Consider the following 15,878-nt stretch of genomic DNA (forward strand, 5'->3'; position numbering starts at 1 on the left):
CTCCCCAGTACAAGCAGCACTCATGCAGCCCCAACACTATGCATGACTGTAGGCAAGACACAATTTTCTTGGTACTCCTCATCAGGCTGTTGCCACACATGCTTGACACAATCTGAGCCAAACAAGTTTATTTTAGTCTCATCAGACCACAGGACATGGCTCCAGTAATTCATGCTCTTGGACAGGTTGTCTTTAGCTAATTGTTTGCGGGCTTTCTTGTGAGCCAGCTTCAGAAAAGGCTTTCTTCTGGGATGACAGCCATGCAAACTGACTTGTTGCAATGTGCGGCGTATGATCTGAGCACTGACAAGGGGACCTTCCGCTTCTGCAACCTCTAAAGAATGCTGGCAGCACTCACTGAGTGGTCAGTATGAGAGAATTGTACTTAAAGCACCAACTTTTAACTGCTCTAATACAAAATACACAAATTTGTATGGTCCCATCAAGCAGACAAAAACATGAACATGACGAATAGGACATGTGGCTTTGCATGGTTACGTCACATACATCTGTTATCACTTAGAGTGTACTCACTTTTGTTGTCAGCTATTTAGACAATAATGGCTGTATGTTGAGATATTTTCAGAGGACAGTAAATCTGTACTGCTATGCAAGCTGCACATTGACTTGTATTCTCTGAACTAGAAGTTTCATTTCTATAGTGTTGTCCCTTGAAAATATATATTCAAATGGTTGTTGAAACGTGAGGGGTCTACTGACTTTTGTGGGAGACTGTACATGTACTCTAATATTTGCTTTGTAAAGAGTGAGGTGGTGGTGTATATACAAACAGGCAAAGTCAACTATTCTCCCTCATAAACCTCATCACCCCCCCACCCCCTCTATGCTCTTTAAACATTACATGCAACTATTATCTTCATAATGCATTGTAAGCATTTATGCACTGCATATCTTTGCATTTTAAAACCTCAAAAACTGTCCTCTTTCCTTTCATGTGGTTAGAATTAGATAGGTTTACAATGAAGATGTCACTAGTGGTTTTTCTTCTTAAGTAGATGCATATACAAGTCCCTGCACACACACACCTGTTCTGCTGAGTTTCATTTTCTTTCTTCTGAAACACTGAACTGCTCCGATTCTGTTTGTGATACTTTGGTAAGTTTTTAATTAAATATTTCAGATATTTCTTTTTTGCATTTTATTGCAAATATTAGTGGGTCAGGAAAATGTGTACTTTAATTGTATTATTTGGCACAGTTGCTTGTAACCTCGCTTGAGATCCCCACTGAAAAGTTATTTATTTTGATTTTAGGTCAAAGTTTTGAACCATGATTACACACATCAGTGTGGTGATGACCATCCTTGCAGTGGCCGATGCTTGTGTAATGTCTTGTGAGTGTGTAGACAACACCACTATCACTTGTTTAAACAAAAATCTGTTGGAATTGCCTTTACCTCTGCAAGGTACCAAGGACCTATTTGTTAGTAACAACCGGATCCAGGCTCTCCCCGGTGAAGGTTTAGAAGAACTACATATACTTGATCTTACAAACAACCACCTTAGTGTGTGGTTTACTGGAACTACCAGCTTACCAAATATGAGAAGCCTTACTCAGTTGTTTCTACGAGGAAATCGACTCAGTACTTTTAAAACTGGATTATTTCAAGAACTAAAGAACCTGACTTACTTGGACCTCAGTGACAACAGTTTAAAAATTGTCCCACAGAAGTTCCTTCAAGGTCTGAGCAACCTTCAAACTCTTATTTTGAGTTTAAACCAGATACATACCCTGTCCTGTGGAGCTTTTAAAGAAGCATCTGCACTTAGGGAGCTCCACCTAAACAGTAACAACATCGAGGTGCTAGATATGTGCGTGTTTGAAAACTGTGTCAGTCTGAACAGACTCTTCCTGTCCAACAACCGTTTGAAAGGTGTAAATCAAGGGACATTCCAAAGTGCACTTGGACTGGTTCACCTTGATCTTAGTAACAACATGCTTTCCACTGTTCCCACTGATGCTCTTAAGGAAGCCTCCAACCTCACCAGCCTCTACCTGCAGAAAAATGCTATCACATTAATTCCTGAAAATGCTTTCTATGGGCTATCAGGATTAAGAAAACTGCACCTAAACAGTAACCACATTGAGATATTAGCTGTGACCTCTTTCAGAGGTCTTTACCAGCTTGGTGAATTAGATTTGAGTTTAAACAAGTTGCAAAATCTCTCCTCACAGGTATTTCAAGATCTAGGCAGACTAGAAAACCTAAATCTATACCACAATGCATTGACCTTTTTACCAGCAGGCCTGTTTAATAATTTGAAAAGGTTAAATGAACTACAGCTTGACAAAAATAATATTCAGGCCATCCTACCAGATCTGTTCCAGCCCCTTTCGAAGCTCCGTTTTTTACAGCTAGACAATAATAAGATCTCAGAGCTCACCTTGTCCTCAATCGCAACAATGAGAAAACTTAAACACCTTGACCTGAGCAACAATTATTTGACAAATATTTCAATGGGGATTTTACACAAGGAATCACTGTCACTTCATGACATTCAGCACCAATCATCACAAGGGGATTCTGCACTTAGTGAACTTAACCTGAGCAATAACAAAATTCAGGTAATAGACCAGCATGTGTTTGAAAATTACACCAATTTGAACAAACTCTGCTTGTCCAAAAACCAGTTAAAACATTTAAAGGAAGGGACCTTCAAGGGTGCACTGGTCTTGACTCATCTTGATCTCAGTGAAAACAAGCTTTCCTCTGTGCCCAGTGATGCACTTAAGGATACCACTAATCTAACAAGTCTTAACTTGCAGAAAAATTGGATCACATTTGTCCATGAAAATGCTTTTTCAGGATTATCTGCACTGAAGAAATTAGATTTGAGCAATAATGCCATTTCAAATTTGAATGAGAAGTCCCTGATGTCTCTGGTCAATCTTGTGGACTTAGATCTGAGCCTGAATCAACTAGTGAATCTTACAAATGTGTTTCAAGACTTGGGAAAATTAAAGATCCTTAAATTGCACAAAAACTACCTTGTATCACTACCCAATGGTGTGTTTAACCATTTGACTGAATTAACTGAACTAAGACTTGAAAGCAATTATCTTTCTGACATCTTGCCAGATCTATTCCATCCACCAACTGCACTCCAAAATTTACACACTGATACTTACAATATCTCTGGGCTGAACTCATCCTCATGCACAGCACTGATAAACAACCTCCTGACAAACAATTCTAAGAATCTTTTCAACCTTACGCTACCATCCAGTGATAATGGGAAATCACTAGCCTCACTAAACAATAGTGAACTTATTAAACTCTTAGTCAGCATGAATGGTGAAATAGATATGAACTGTTCCTCTGTAGTCAGGCATTTTCTGTTAAACAGCATTAAGCAGACACTGAGACTTTCTGATCTTGATCTCAGCAATAACAAGCTCACTACTATCCCATGTGGTGCCCTTAAGTATACTACTAATCTCACTAGGCTCTACTTGCAGAAAAATGCTATTACCCTCGTCCCTGAAAATGCTTTCTCTGGACTAGCTGGATTAAGAAAATTAGATTTAAGCACAAATCACCTAGTTACTTTGCCTGTTAACTCCCTCATGGGTCTCTTCCAGCTTACTGAACTAGATTTAAGCTTCAACCAGTTGCAGGATCTTCCCTCAAAGGTGTTTCAAGACTTGGGCAAACTAGAAGTTCTTAATTTGTACCACAATGCTCTGGCATCCCTTCCAAGTGGCTTCTTCAACAATCTTACCAAACTGAAGGAGTTGGTGCTTGAAAGAAATAATATATCTGTCATTGTACAAGATCTATTCAGCCCACTGACCGAACTCCGAGAATTACAGCTGGGTAACAATCACATCTTCAAGCTTAACTCGTCTGTATTTAGACCTCTGACAAAGCTGCAGGAAATCTATTTAAACAACAATGCTATTATGAAAATTCCCAAGCATTTTCTACCGAAAGCACAACATCTGAAAGTTCTAAATCTGGGGAACAATCAAATTGACTTTGTTTCACAGTTCGCTTTCAAGGGCCTCAACAGACTCCGCTATCTAAGACTAAGCAACAACGCCATTTCTGTTCTCCATTCCGAAATGCTGACTGGTCTTGATGACTTACGGGAGCTCGAGTTAAATGTTAACTACATAGAGAGGCTTCCAGTTGGGTTTTTCTCAGGGCTTCAAAACTTGAGGATACTTGACTTGGCCAACAATGATTTGCGTTCCCTGTCCACTGATGATTTCAAAGACTTGACAGCCTTGAGAGAATTACACTTGAGTTTCAATAAACTCAGTAAACTACCACATCACATTTTCAGGGCTCAGGGCAGGCTGCAGAAGCTCTTCTTGCAAAATAACCACCTGTCTGACTTACCTCCAACTGTGTTCTCCCCGCTGGGATTTTTGCAAGAACTTGATTTGGATAAGAACAAACTGCAGCATCTTCCCATTTCCCAATTTCAGGGACTGAAGAACTTGAGACAACTACATCTCAAATCCAACCAATTACAGTCGATGGATGAAGGGACCCTGGAGGAAATGACAGCACTGAAATCCATTTATATCGGTGATAATCCATGGGACTGCTCTTGTGCTTCTAATTTGCATGTCAGAAATAGTCAGTTAGTAAAGGATACCTTCACCTGCTCTAGAAATCGATCTCTTCATGATTTAAAGCATTGCGCCAGTGCTGCACATTTCTTTGCATGTAAAACACACAAGCAGATAATAATGATTCTGTCAGCTTTCATTGCAACACAGCCTCAAGGCATTTTGTGATATAGTCACGAAATTTAAACTATTGATTTGTGTTCATGGACATGAATTTCCCTCTTTTTTCGTGTCACCTAACAAGACTGCAATGGAGGCTGAGGATCATGGGTAATGCTGATTTTTCCCATTTTATCAGAGAATAAGGCTGAAAATAAAGGTTTAGGGTTATGCTTATACTGCAATAAATGTGTGTGTCTCGAATTAACACAGTCTCGTAATATAACCGAGAGAATATATATTGACTGGAAGGAACTACTGATGATGGTTTATAATAGCGAGTAGTGTACACAATATAATGCAATAAAAACGAGGATAAAATCTTAAATTAAATGTTGAGTAATACTGCTTAAAGATAAAAAAAAATCTATAACAAATGAAAAAAAACAATAAAAAATTACTAGAGACACCAATAATCCTTCCTATTGAAATACATTAAATAGAAAGTCGTGCTCAGTGACACGAAAAAAGAGGGCAATTTGTGTCCATAAACACGAATCAATAGATCCAATTTTGTGAATATATCACAAAATGCCATGAGACTTGGCTCTTTATAGTGTATGCTTGTATTCTCTGAAATGTTTTTGTGCTAACCCAGTTTTGTTTGCCTTTGCTAGAGTAAAAAAAAAAAAAAAAACCTCAGAAAGTGTGCAAATGTAATTTGTAAAACACCATATTAAAAAAAGGAACTCTATCAATTATTTGTTTAGCTTCAAACATGCAAAACATCTTATATAACTTTAAAAAGTTCTTGCTGCCAAGCTGATTCTATAAATCTATACATTAGTAGTACAAGCTATACATATATAATACTTCTGTGATAATTTCCAAAATAAAACTTTGCTTTAAATTTGTCTTTTCGAAGACTACTGTGTAAATGTCAGTGGTGCAAAGGATTAGAATCAGAATATGTTAACCACAACCACACATACATACAGGCACCCCAAATGCTATTCTATCCACCCCCACATGCACACACAAGCATTTGTATTCATATGTTTTCATTTGTATGCTCAGTGTGCAAAAAATCTGGCATATGTACCATTTTTGTGTAAAGAAATTATAAAATGTATATAATTTTATGTAAATGTACATAATCTTTTTAAATGAATAAATGTATAAATAATAATAATGTAATATGTAATACTTTTATTTGCTTTGAGAATGTTGATAGAGAAATATAGAGAAGGTCAGAAGGAGTTGCATTGTGTGTTTGTGGATTTAGAAAAAGCGTACGACAGAGTACGAGAGAGGAGTTGTGATATTGTATAAGAAAGTCAGGTGTTAGGTGTTTTATTAGGAGTGAAGAGGATGGACACGATTAGAAACCCCTAATAGGAATTTATATATACATACATTTATAAAACTATGCATAAATATCAATTTTTTTCTTATTATTTGGCATAATCACGAATAAAACATCAATACTTGAGTTTTCATTCAACAGGGTAGATTCATTCAAATAAGAGTTGATATTAATTCTTCAGTGAAGAATTAATATCAACTCTTATTTGAATGAATCTACCCTGTTGAATTAAAAACTCAAGTAATTTACATTTATATATAAAATTTATTTGAAATCTAAGTAAATGCCCATATTTTGTATATATCCTTTACAAAGGATATATACAAATCCTTTAAAAAAAAAGTTTTTCTGTTTTCTGCTGTTTTGGCTAAATCAGTGGTCAGACCGGATTTTGTACCGATTGGCGAGGCAGAGGGACCGAGCTGGGAAGGATGTGCTGCAAGTTAAAGCAATAAAGGATGCAGATGGAAATGTGTTGACTAGCGAGGAGAGTGTGTTGAGAAGGTGCAGGGAGTATTTTGAGCAGCTGATGAATGAGGAAAATCAGAGAGAGAGAAGGTTGGATGATGATGATGATGAAGCAGGAAGTGGATAGTATTAGTAAGGAGGAAGTGAGAGCAGCTATTAAGAGGATGAAGAGTGAAAAGTCAGTTGGACCAGATGGCATACTAGTAGAAGCATGGAGATGTTTAGGAGAGATGGCAGTGGAGTTTTTATTCAGATTGTTCAACAAAATTTTGTAAGGTGAGAGGATGCCTGAGGAATGGAGAAGGAGTGTGCTGGTACCGGTTTTTTAGAATAAGGGAGATGTGCAGACCTGCAGTAACTACAGGGGAATAAAGTTGATCAGTCACACAATGAAGTTATGGAAAAGAGACGTGGAAGCCAGACTGAGAGAAGAGTTGACCATCTGTGAGCAACAGTATGGTTTCATGCCTAGGTAGAGCACCACAGATGGATTATTTTCTTTGAGAATGTTGATGGAGAAGTATAGAGAAGGTCAGAAGGTGTTGCATTGTGTGTTTGTGGATTTAGAGAAAATGTACAATAGGGTGCTAAAAGAGGAGTTGTGGTACTGTATGAGGAAGTCGGGTGTGTCAGAGAAGTATGTGAGGGTGGTGCAGGACATGTATGCAGGACAGTGTGACAGCAGTGAAGTGTGCAGTAGGAATGACAGACTGGTTTTGGACTGCATCAAAGCTCGGCTCTGAGCCTTTTCCTGTTTGCAGTGGTGATGGACAGGTTGACGGACGAGGTCAGATAGGAGTCTCCCTGGACTATGATGTTTGAGGATGATTTTGTGATTTGTGGTGAGAGTAGGTGGAGAAGAGCCTGGAGAGGTGTAAAAGTGAGTAGGAGTAAGACATAGTACATGTGTTTGAGAGTAGGGAGCAGTTTGTAAAGAGCCTGGAGAGCTGGAGGTACGCGGTGGAGAGAAGGGGAGTGAAAGTCAGTAGGAGTAAGACAGAGTACATGTGTGTGAATGAGAGGAAGGGCAGTGGAGGGGTGCAGTTGCAGGGAGAAGAGGTAGTGAAGGTGGATGAGTTTAGGTACCTGGGGTCAACTGTGCAAAGTAGATGTGTGTGATAGAAGTGAAGAAAAGAGTGCAGGCAGGGTGTTTTTTATTATAGAAGGGTATATGCAAGAGTAAAAGGGAATTTTTTTAGGACTGTGGTGAGACCTGTTATGTTGTATGGTTTAGAGCAGGGGTCGGCAACCCACGGCTCCAGGGCCGCATGCGGCTCTTTCATCCCTCTTCTGCGGCTCCCTGTTTGAAAATAAATAATGAGTATTTAATTAAAATGTATTTTATTTTAGTTCGTTAGTTTTTAAAATGTAATACTAAATTTGAAGATTTTGGTGATCTTGTAAAATCTAAATGAAACGTGTTAAAATTTATTTTCGCTCTTCATATGCGTCACAACCGCTAATGTGCGACACCCACCGGCACGCGACTTCTTAAACTTTGGTTGACGGCACACAGAAGAGGATGGCATTTTTGGTTTGCTGCCGGTGGATAATTTATGTTCGGCGTTCTTTTCATAAATACAAGAAGGACTCAAATAGACATTGAGTATTTTACTTGAAAGTAACCTTCAACCCAATGTCTTTTTTTAAGGAGTTCAAAATTTTTTTTGTTGCATGCAGAAATGTAATTTCATTCTCTCTGCAGTTCATTGATTTCATAAATGCAACACATTATGGTTTGATTATACATAGCATAAAGGCAAAAAAAAAAAAAAACGTTACATGTAGTGTTATTTCAATTTAAATGTGAAAAGGGTTTTGTGGCTCCCAGTGTTTTCTTTTCTGTGGGAAACAGGTCCAAATGGCTCTTTGAGTGGTGAAGGTTGCCGACCCCTGGTTTAGAGACAGTGGCATTGAGTAAAAGACAGGCGGTGGGGCTGGAGGTAGCAGAGCTGAAGTTGTTGAGGTTTTCATTGGGAGTGACGAGGATGGACAGGCTTAAAAACGAGTTTATTAGAGAAACAGCGCATGTAGGACGTTTTGGAGACAAGGTGAGGGAGGCGAAATTGAGAAGGTTTGGACATGTGCAGAGGAGGGACATGGGGTATATCAGTAGAAGAATTCTGAGGAAACAGCCACCAGGAAGGAGGAAAACAGGAAGACCAAAGAGGAGGTTAATTGATGTGGTGAGGGAAGACATGAAGGTAATTGGTTTGAAAGAGGCAGATGTAGAGGACAGGGGGGGTGTGGAGATGGATGATCCACTGTGGCGACCCCTAATGGGAGCAGCTGAAAGAAGAAGAAGAAGAAGTGGTCAGGCCAGATGCAAATAAAATTTTGCCCGGCCAAAATGCCAAATCACAAAACCATCAAAGATGTAAAAGATGCATTTTTTTGTTCTCGTTATTTTTATTCTTATATCAGACTAGGAATTTTGTGGTGCATCATATGACTGTAGTGCTCACTGCAGACCTTGCACGCATATAGCTTAATGCCCAAATGTTTTTTTTCCAGATTTCCCCTATGTGGATTATACTGTGCTTTTTTAAGATGGACTGCCTCTTGAAACTCTTGTCACACAGGTTGCATTTCCAGGCCTTCCTTTCAGAGTGAAACCTTTTGTGAATGTGAAGTGTGCTGAACTGTGTGAAGCTTCTCCCACAGGTCTAACACTAAAAAGGCTTTTCTCCTGTATAACTCTAGTGTGAAGCCTTTTCCACACACACCACTGAGATATGGTTTGACGGTCAACTCGTGTTTGTCCAGATTTACAAAGCTTTTTCCGCAGGTTTTTTTCTGCTTCTTATTTTTGCCATGAGATGAGCACTATAAAAAATCAGTATTTATTCCCACAAATGGTGCAGGTGTGATGGGCTGCTCTGGAGTGGACTTGCTTGTGTCACATTAGGTAATGCTTTATTGTAAAACTTTTCACACGTCGCATTTAGAGGACGTTATGTTCTTTAGCTCATGTGGTTGAATGGTGGTTTGTAGGGTTGGAGCATTTACCGGGTTTTTAGCTTCGACAGCAAAAGAGCTTGCACCTGTAGCAAAATCAAATAGCACAGATGTGTAGTTTGCATCTCTTAGTGATAGAAATCACCTGCAACACACTTTGACTGAACAGAATGGCACAGTTTGACTCAAAGACATTGTATACCTTTTACATTACATACCTTAGACATTGTATATTGAAAAGACATTTTGATAAAATACTTTACTAACAAGATTTTTTTCCCCCCAAATGCTTTACGACTTTACATGTAATATGATTTCAGTCAAGTTACAGTCATTCCAGGGTTTGGATTTGTGCCACACTCCCTGGTAGAAAAGCGCTGCATAATTGATGCTATTCTTTACCAATAGCTATTTACATGCATAGAAAAATAGACAAATGTTTGAACCATTCACTTCATATTCAAAACACAACTTAGGGCAAAATAATCTTACTGTAATGAAGGCATTATTATAAAACAGTTCTAACTGACTGAAATCCAAGTTCCTTAATAATCATTTCTTGTTTATAGAATTGAGATCTAATGCAATATCAGTCACAATCATGCTGTACTACATGGTCAACATGGTTCAATCAACATAGTTGTGATGACCTGCTGTAGTTTTCATAATCACATAATATTCAGCACTCTCGCTCATATGACATGATTGTATTTTAACATTTAAAGTATTTTAAATGCAATACTGCTGGATGATACTACCATTAATTGAACTAACATGTTGAAAATGCTGTACAATAGTTTAGATGAAACATATCAAGGAACGTAAGGAACGTGAATGTAAGGCCACCTCTGTAAACAAAAAGTTTAAACCCTCGAGCAAATTATTTATACATTTATTAGCTAGCCAAGAGACGTGTAAATGCTCCAACGTGCTTGCCTGCTTGCTTGTTGTGCTCAGCTTCTGATCGGGAAAAAAAACCAAATGTTTGTGGCTTCTTTACTTCCTGTACTAACTAAAAAGTTGTGTAAGTGCGTAGGCATTCGTTTGACATTTAAAAGCACATGACCTATCTAGGAACACTGCTTACGATAAAAAAATTGAACGAGACAAATTGTTTTTAATAATGAACTAGTTAAGTACATAATTACAGTCATGTGTGAATATTCACTCACTACCCACTTTATGAGAAAAACCATACATAATACTGAGTAGCACCAGAGCCAGAATTCTTCATGGTGTGCTACCAGATGTTGTTTTGAAAGATTCTGGTCCACACTGACTATTCCATTTAACATAATTGTTGTAGATTTGTACAGCTGCACTTTCTGTGAATCCCCTGTTCTAAAACATCCCAATGGTGCGTTACTGCATTCTAACAAAGTGACTGGAGAGGTCTTTATGACACGGTGCATTATCAAACCTAATAAAGCCATTAAAACATTGTAGCCACAAGGTGATGCACATGGTCAGGTACAATACTCATGGCTGTGGCATTTACCAATGTTCACTTGGTATAAAAGTTTCCCAAAATGTGGCAAGAAAACATTTCTTACACCATTATATTTCTCACCCTATTACATTTCTCACACTATTACACCACCTCCACCAGCTTTACCTGCTGACAAGGTAGGTTGTCCATGGTTTAATTTTGAACACAAATGTACAGAGTGGCTAGCTGAGATACCACTCAGACTTTTTGTCAGGACTGAAAGTATCTGCCCAGTATAATTATAAAGTGTGGTGAGTGTAAAAAAAACCTAGGAGATCAGTTTCAGAGTTCAGTTTCTGAAATATTATAATTTAAGCCTTTTTAGCAATCATGCCATGATTAAGTCACTATGAACACACCTTTCCCCTATTTAACATTTAATCTGAACATTAAATCATGCTCTTGAGCTTTTTACCATTGTGCTACTGCCACCTGTTTGGCTGGTAAGTGCATGAATAACTATGTGTACAGGTGTTCATAATGAAGAAGTCAGAGAGTATGTTATCTAACAAACGATAATAGTTTATATAATTATAGTTGCAAAAATAAGATTTAAGGATGAGCAGCAAACATTAGGAACATATGTCACTCCACCAACAACTATATAAACCAACTCTCAAGTGAAGGTAAAATGTAATGTTACCACATTAATAAATGTTCTATGCAATTGTGTGCCTTCAACTTTGTGGTAAAAGTTCCAGGAAGAACCACATATGGCTGGAAAAAAAAGGTGTCCCAATACTTTTGTCCATATAGTATATCAAACAAATTCCACATCTTGTTTCTTGTTTGAACAGACCTTGACATCTTGCCATGAATTCCCATTTTTTTGTTAAAGCAGGCAGTTCTTCTCTATGAGATATACAGTTCCTCCTGGAACATCAGAAACAATGTGATACAAAAACAGCAAAACGTGTCAAAAATATGATATACTATGATATATATATATATATATATATAAAACATTCATACAATGCACATGGTTAAAATAAAAACGCACTCTGTGCATGTCCTGATCTTTCAGTTGCACTGGCCAAACCTTCCGCATTACACTCGTTCTCTACACTGCATAACTTGAACAGGAGGCAGATTTTCTGTATTCCTTGACTGCATTAAGGCGTGCCTGTTATTGACAAAATAGTTACAGAGCTGTCTACGGAAAGGCTTCTACACACAGAAGAATCAAGGTACATGAATGTACCTAAAGAGTACAAATGCTTTGTTGCTCCAGCTGTACCCTATAATGTTCCTCTAAACATCGGTAAGAACTAAAGTTGTACCTTTAAATTAAATCAAAGGACCACAGTTGTCACCTTAAGGACCATTTACTGTACCCTACAGCAGTGGTCCCCAACCTCCGGGCCTTGGACCGGCACCGGTCCGTGGGTCAATTGGTACCGAGCTGCACAGAAAGAATACATAACTTACATTATTTCCTTTGATTTATTATTAAATGCCTCAGTCACATGTCTCACCTACATCCGCTACCTTCTTAAAGGGGCTGCTCTGGCTGATAACATAATACATTACCGATAAATTGAGACCCCCCAAGCTAAAGGATTCACTTTTATTATTATTTTTAGAAAATACCTTTTTTATGCCGGTTGTATCATTTTATTTTGTTGTATTTATCCGCCACACCTTAAAGGCCGGTCCGTGAAAATATTGTCTGACATTAATCCGGTCCGTGGCGCAAAAAAGGTTGGGGGCCACTGCCTTACAGGGTACTTTCGGGGCAAATGTACATTTAGGTACAGAAACAATACCTCTATTTTTATGTGTGTACTCCAACAATAGTGTTTATAGCACATGCAGCTAATATGATTGCTTAGGTCAACAAATGTTTAATTTTAAGTTTAAAATGTTTAATTTTATGCTCAATCAATGAAATGGAAAAACTTAAAAAAAAATGTAATAAGGTTATTATGTTCAGTTAGGTCTGGGGTTCGAGCCCCGGTATCGCCAGGCTGCCACTCTTGGGCCCTTGAGCAAGGCCCTTAACCCTCTATGCTCCGGGGGTCCCTTACGAGGGAAATATCAAGGTCCGTGACGTCGGAGTGATGTGGGGCCGCCTTCCCGTGGGCTCACCACCTGCAGGAGGGACCGTAAGGGACGGTGCTGTGAGGATTGGGCAGCAGTCGAAGGCGACGGCCTGCTTAGACTGCTGCCCCCGCGACCCGAATTACGGATAAGCGGGAGAAAATGAATGAATGAAAAAATGATGAATGTTCAGTTGTTTATTTTCACTGAATTCAAATTCAAGTTCTGATTTATTTATTCATATTGCATACTGTCATTCTAATTCAGAGTAAAATATTACACAGCCACAGAAAGGGAATTGGTAGCTCAGTGCTTAAGATGTTGTATTGGTTGAGTACAAGGCCGTTATCAATCAACTGCTCAGTTGTATAAATGCAATAATTCTAAGTGACTTGTGGGGTAGGGGCTTTTATCAAATGCAATAAATGTAAGAGGGAAGCAAGTATAATAGGCCAGTATAATAGGCCTCCAAAGTGGTGCTGTTAGAGTCTGCTTTATATAAAGTTGTGTTAAAATTCTGTAACTTGTTACATATTATGGCATGGATTAATTTTCCTGTAGTGCTATACACATTTCGAATGATCACATAACATTAGGCAAGTGATTTTAGTGTTTGTGTTTTACATTTATGGCGCCCTTATACAGAGTGACTTACAATTATCTCATTTATGCAACAAAGCAGTTGAAGAATGTAGTGCCTAGCAGTGACAGCCGGATGGTGCTGGGATTTGAACTCAAAACTTTCGGGCATGATGATAGGATGGTCAGAGAGCGCACTAGTCACAGCTCTCAAACCACATCTGTAGCAAACTGTACAAGCACAAATATATTTGTGTGCATTTAATAGCTGTTTGTTTTTTCCATTTCACAATGGCTGACAGGTGGAGATAAAATGTATTTGTTTTGCAGATAAACATACAAGGACATTTACATTTATTAACAATATAAACATCATGAGGAAATGTCAGCCAAAACAGTTAAAAACAATTGCTAAGCTTTTTAATGAACTATTTATACTTTTGTGTTTTCTTTCCTGTAGAATTTGCACAAAAACACACAATTTGCCTTCATTTCAAATCCCCAAGAAAACTGTAATGCACTGAACAAAATGCACAAAAATGCACGAAAAACATGGGGTCATTAAGATAATTCTAATGCTTATGTTAGAGATGTATACAGAACAGATGTGGCTGCAGTTAAAGAAGACTTGTTACATTTTGTTTGTTGGGTTTCTTGCTGTTAATTGGGTTTACGATACCTGTCTGTGATGCAGCGCTTTGTTGTACTTTGTTTTCCTATAATATCTATGGTTTCTATAGACTTGGCGTCATAATGATAGTATTAAAAGGTGGATTGACGTAGTACATCAGTGAAGGGTTTAAGGTGCATGCACTGATTGTGAAATGCAATGGGAATCTAAACATTAATGCTTGCAGTGCCAGTGATTAAGATGCATCCATTTCAATTGATTCAGATTACAGATCGCTTTAATGAACACGTGCAGCTGTCAGTTAAAAACCTTGAAATGTTAAAAACAGATTTTCTTGCCGATCAATTCTGAAAATAAATAAATAAATAAATATATAACGAGTCATATGCATGAGTCATGTATCAAAGAGTCGACACATCGCGACTGTACTGTAGCTGGAGCTTGAAGGGGCGGAAGCGCACAGTCTCCAGTCCCAACATTAGCTGACAGTTAGCATGGAGTTGTCTGTCAGCTACACGTTTTTACTAGATGGCTATGATGTTAAACATGATTTATTTGATTACATTATTCCGTTATAATTTAACAGCTTGAGTTATTGCTCTGTATCTGGGTGAACACGATACACCGTGCAGATCTCAGCACGAGCTGTGTCGGCTAACAGCTTCATTATCGACATTGTTTGGCTATGAAATAGTTTGTACGACATTGTGCCTCAACATAAATGATAAAATACTACGAGTTTATTCTTGAACATTTGCAGGCTGATACAAGAGACTTTGCTAGCAGTTGTGAGTGATACATGGTCAAACGACTAAAGATTTCATACGTCACATCCATTTCAAAATATCAGCAGCGCAGCTCAAGTTTGTGTAACATGGAGGAAAATGTTATATATATATATATATATATATATATATATATATATATATATATGTGTGTGTGTGTGTGTGTGTGTGTGTGTGTGTGTGTGTGTGTGTGTGTGTGTGTGTGTGTATATATATATATATTCAACTGTTTCCACAAGTTGGAAATGTATAGTGTATTTTCATACTGCAGCACCGCAATTTCCCTTCACTGGAAGTAACAGACACAAACTAGTTCAAACATAACAATGGCCCTGATTCACAAAGTGATGCACATGAAGACATGTTTTGCCAAATTTGGTACAAAAGAACTTGGGTGTCCTGTTGGTCCAACATGACGCACATGAAAACATGTTTTGCCAAAGTTGGTGTAAAATAATACAAGTGTCCTGCCCAGAGGTGTTTTCCTACCATTTGCCCTTGAGATTTTCGTTTTGTGTAATATACCTTTCTATAAAAAATTTTAAACTTGCAATAATGAGGGATTATATATTTAATTATTTTACTGTATACTTTTAAGTCTTAATAGTAAAATTTGTTCCTCACACACACACACTCTCTTAACAGCTTTTCTTAACAGCCCGCATCAGACTTCTCAGTACACAAAACTGAAATGGAACTCTCTCTCACACACACACACACACACACACACACACACACACACACACACACACACACACACACACACACACACACACACACACACACACACACATTCACTCAACTGTGTTACCGAACTGTACAACCTGAACTTAACACACACTCATTACTCAACTCAATCTAT

At 38.1% G+C, this 15,878-nt stretch overlaps 1 protein-coding gene across 2 annotated transcripts; it reads left to right on the forward strand.

The window, feature by feature from the left end:
* The first annotated feature begins 1,018 nt into the window (after nt 1-1,018).
* Nucleotides 1,019-5,889, forward strand: LOC310729466 (uncharacterized protein). Of its 2 annotated transcripts, none has more exons than XM_083547648.1 (2): nt 1,019-1,116; nt 1,274-5,889. In XM_083547648.1, exon 2 carries the CDS (start codon nt 1,290-1,292, stop codon nt 4,767-4,769), a length of 3,480 nt encoding a protein of 1,159 aa, XP_083403774.1. In that variant the 5' UTR covers nt 1,019-1,116; nt 1,274-1,289; the 3' UTR covers nt 4,770-5,889. The 2 variants fall into 2 exon arrangements, with proteins under 2 accessions (XP_083403774.1, XP_083403775.1); XM_083547649.1 differs by having other exon boundaries at nt 1,074-1,116; nt 1,426-5,889.
* The last annotated feature ends 9,989 nt before the right edge of the window (nt 5,890-15,878 follow it).

This window comes from Silurus aristotelis (genome assembly GCF_946808225.1).
Source record: "Silurus aristotelis genome assembly, chromosome: 8".
In the NCBI taxonomy this organism is placed as follows: Eukaryota; Metazoa; Chordata; class Actinopteri; order Siluriformes; family Siluridae; genus Silurus; species Silurus aristotelis.